This window comes from Limulus polyphemus, unplaced genomic scaffold, assembly GCF_000517525.1.
Source record: "Limulus polyphemus unplaced genomic scaffold, Limulus_polyphemus-2.1.2 Scaffold8337, whole genome shotgun sequence".
NCBI classification, from domain to species: domain Eukaryota; kingdom Metazoa; phylum Arthropoda; class Merostomata; order Xiphosura; family Limulidae; genus Limulus; species Limulus polyphemus.
In genome coordinates this window covers 11,783-16,139 of record NW_013673947.1, presented here as the reverse complement: position 1 = coordinate 16,139, position 4,357 = coordinate 11,783, and the positions used below count along the sequence as shown (strand labels likewise).

Sequence of the window (4,357 nt, the reverse complement as noted above, 5' to 3'; positions counted from 1 at the left end):
CTATAACTATAAGTATAAAGTCTCCGTACAAAATGCCTGCTATAGCTATAAGTATAAAGTCTCCGTCCAAAATGCCTGCTATAGCTATAAGTATAAAGTCTCCGTACAAAGTGCCTGCTATAGCTATAAGTATAAAGTATCTGTACAAAGCGCCCGCTATAACTATAAGTATAGTCTCCGTACAAAGTGCCCGCTATAGCTATAAGTGTAAAGTATCTGTACAAAGTACCCGCTATAGCTATAAGTATAAAGTCTCCATCCAAAATGCCTGCTATAGCTATAAGTATAAAGTCTCCGTACAAAATGCCTGCTATAGCTGTATATTCCCACCACATTGTCCCATTTATCTATAACGTTTCCACTGCAACTGTATCTATGCTCAATTTAGCTGTGTCTAAAGTGTTTTTGTCAGTGATAACAGTATAAAACTGTATTCTTATTAGCTTTTAACTTTAAAACCAGTTATCATTCACCTTTGTCGTTTAAGATAACATCTATATATGAACATGTTTATAGAGTCTGCTCAGAAACTCAGGACCTATAAGATAACACCTATACGTTGACATGTTTATAGAGTTTACTCAGAAACCTATATTTAAAGAAAACACACAAAGTAACAATAATAGAGATTTAGTATGTTATATTAAAGTTATTTTGGAGCCTCACCATGTCGCTATGTCCAATCACGTTTTATCTGACGACTGTGCATCTTGACAATAGCCCTGCTTCCTAGTTTCCATTGCAAAAAACTCTGTAGTAAGGCTGTCATGTTCCAAGCACACCCCTCCTCCCTTTCAGTTTTTCATCATTCGTGTAGTGTACGAAAACTACAGTTCCCTCCGCCTGTTCCAACAGTATGATCTCACCAAAGTCCATAGGCGTTGGGGTCCGTGATTTGACCAGTATGTCTTCTTATCAAATATCACGAATACTCTTGTCATTACCAAACTGTTTCAAGTATGCATCAGTTGAGATTATGTGTCTTGGAAGCAATTTGTGACTTGTGTTTCTTTTCCAGACGGAAATGCTTCTATTTTATGTTGGATACTGTTTCTCGAGGCTCATGGACGGTTTTTACCACTAACCATGTATTCGTAGATTTTCATGTGTCACAAGACACCACACTTTGCTTACCACGCTGGAGTTCGACTCGTTGTAAGACTCTTTCTGGATGATCCTGGTGCCCCAAATTGATCCATATCCCTTTGTTTTCCAAAGTCATTAAGTACAAGTGATATATCTGTTTTGGATATTCTAAATGTTCAATCGTAATACATATTTATAAGCCCCCAGTGGCTTAACAGTAAGTCTGAAGGCTTACGAGATGAAAATTCGGGATTCGATACCCGTGGTGGGGAGAGCACAGATAGCCCAGTGTGTAGCCTTGAGCTTAATAACAACCAAACAAACCAACCAACCATCTTTATGATTTGAGTGTATGAATATTTTGAGTTGGAAAAGACTGTTACATAAATATCGCAGAAGCGACGAATTTTCGGTGGGATCACAGTACCTACGTAATGTCAAACAACGTCCAAATTCAGTTCGGATACATTCCGTTTCATCATGACTTTATATCCTCTATACTCCCTCCTTTATTTATAAAAACAAAAATAAAAATGCAATTGAAAAATATTACCATTGTAAGATGTTTCCAAAGGTCATCTTGAACAGCATTTTTGTATGATCTGTCGATCAAATATTTCTGGAAAATGCAACATTGTATATAAAAATCAGTAACGTTGACAACATTAAAAAAAAGAAAAGCTTTAGGAACTAATAAACTAGCCTTAGTATCACTGAACGAAAATCTATTTTTTTTACGCGTAAAGTCTCCAAATGTCGACTATTTTAATAATGAAACGGCTGTATGTGACAAAACTACACTGTACTTGGAACTAATGTAAGGTGTTCTGTGTTTGTGACGAAACTACACTGTACTTGGAACTAATGTAAGGTGTTCTGTGTTTGTGACGAAACTACACTGTACTTGGAACTAATGTAAGGTGTTCTGTGTTTGTGACGAAACTACCCTGTACTTGGAACTAATGTAACCTTAACTGTGTATGTAACAGAACTAACCGTCCTGTATGGTAGTGTAACCTGGTTCTTATATAAAATTACGACAGCGTACTATAAACTAATGTATTTTTGTAACAGATTTTCATCTTATTAACGAAATGTAACTTTGTCTGTTTGTGAGGGTAATGTTTTAGAATATGTTTAATAATCAACGCCTGATTTTCAGTCTATTTTATTTATTTAGCTAATACGTAAGCAGTTTCAACTATTTGACAGTAAACTTATTTAACATCGGAGTTATTGGTGTACAGTTTATCTTCAAATAGTTAAAATACACGTGTTTTACTTATCTGAAACTTAAACACGCATTTTGTTCACATATAAAGTACATAGAAAATACAGCAAACAGTATCATGTTTTTTAACGACTGAGATGTCGCAGTGTATTTTTTTATAAAAAAAACTTCCATGATAAATAATCACATTTAGGTGTGAAAATCCTCATTCTTGAAACGCATAGGGTACATAATCTGTTAAACAACGCATTTTATAATAAAAATCTCCCTTAGGGTATAATCTGTTAAACATAATTTTATAATAAAACTCTCATTTAGGGTATATAATCTGTTAAACAACGCATATTTATAATATAACTCTCATTTAGGGTATATAACCTGTTAAACAACGCATTTTATAATAAAACTCTCATTTAGGGTATATAATCTGTTAAACAACGCATTTTATAACTATAGCTCTCATTTAGGGTATATAATCTGTTAAACAACGCATTTTATAATATAACTCTCACTTAGGGTATAATCTATTAAACAACGCATTTTATAATATAACTCTCACTTAGGGTATAATCTGTTAAACATAATTTTATAATATAACTCTCATTTAGAAACATATATTTTTAAATCACTGAGTTCCTTTTAAGTAGTAAAACACAAAGTGAATCAAACTTACTGTTAAACCTGTTCTAAAGTTCTCTTCACCGAGGAAATGATTCATCATCCTAATAATACTGGCTCCCTACAATCAGAAATACAGAAAACACAAGTCTTTAAAGTACGTTTATAGTTTATCTACGTTTCTAAATAAATACAACTTCCTGTAAATGTCTTTTTTTTTGTTTTATAGATTAAAGGCTATATGATTCCCTGGGTGATGACTTAATCTAGGTATTTTGACTTGTTATTTTATTATACAGATTTTGGATGGTGTGGTTCTCAGGGCGATGACTTAATCTAGGTATTTGACTTGTTATTTTATTATACAGATTTGGGATGGTGTGGTTCTCAGGGCGATGACATGTTGACATGTTATTTTATTATACAGATTTTAAATGATGTGATTCTCTGAAAGATTACTTATCCTAAGCCTGTGGATATTATACACTTTGAGCTAATAAGTTGATAACTTGTGATGATGATAATGATGTTTTTCTTTTTTTTTTCAAATTAAATGTTATAATTTGCTGGTTTACTAAGGAATATTTAGTATACATTATTTTTGGAACAAATTAATTTCTTAAGCATTTTCTTATCAACATATGTGTTTTGTATTTGTTATTATAATTATATGTGCATATATAGCATAAATAATTTTTCTGCTTACGTGACATATTTTTGTCGACAATACCTTTATATTAGTTTTCATGTTGTTAGAGCTCAACAGAAGGTTTATTAGATGTAAAACTGGCAGGATTCCAAGTTAATGAAATGGGGAAGTGAGATAATGTAAAATAAATTACTTAATTTGCAAAAGCTGAAACGTGCAAGATGATTTACTAAGGTTGGTTTTAAAGCCAAATGTTTCTAAGCAAAATGTAGAAATTTTTTGTCCGCAAGAGAAGAAATATACCAAACAAATTTTTTAAATATTGGGACGGTCAAAAGAATGAGGCTTCTCGTATATTTTAGGCCTAATTATGCATCAACAACTGCTATGGTGTGAACATTGTTTCTAAACTGGCAAAGCATGATTGTAATTAATTATACTTGTCATAACACCTTAGTATTAGATCTATTGTATTTTGTAAAACTACATTCTTTATTCAAACACTATTTATATTTATTACAAAAACAAATGCTATGGTGTGAACATTGTTTCTAAACTGGCAAAGCATGATTGTAATTAATTATACTTGTCATAACACCTTAGTATTAGGCCTATTGTATTTTAAGCATGATTGTAATTAATTATACTTGTCATAACACCTTAGTATTAGGCCTATTGTATTTTAAGCATGATTGTAATTAATTATACTTGTCATAACACCTTAGTATTAGGCCTATTGTATTTTGTAAAACTACATTCTTTATTCAAACACT

At 32.0% G+C, this 4,357-nt stretch overlaps 1 protein-coding gene across 1 annotated transcript in view; it reads right to left on the bottom strand.

Annotated features, from left to right (window-relative positions):
* Nucleotides 1-4,357, bottom strand: part of LOC106475275 (aminopeptidase N-like) — a gene marked incomplete at its 5' end in the record, with an annotated part of 28,611 nt that overhangs the window by 13,992 nt on the left and 10,262 nt on the right. Inside the window, 2 exons of the mRNA XM_013935971.2 lie at nt 1,640-1,705; nt 2,991-3,056. Coding sequence (XP_013791425.2) covers nt 1,640-1,705; nt 2,991-3,056 — 132 coding nt within the window. The remainder of the gene's footprint in view (nt 1-1,639; nt 1,706-2,990; nt 3,057-4,357) is intronic.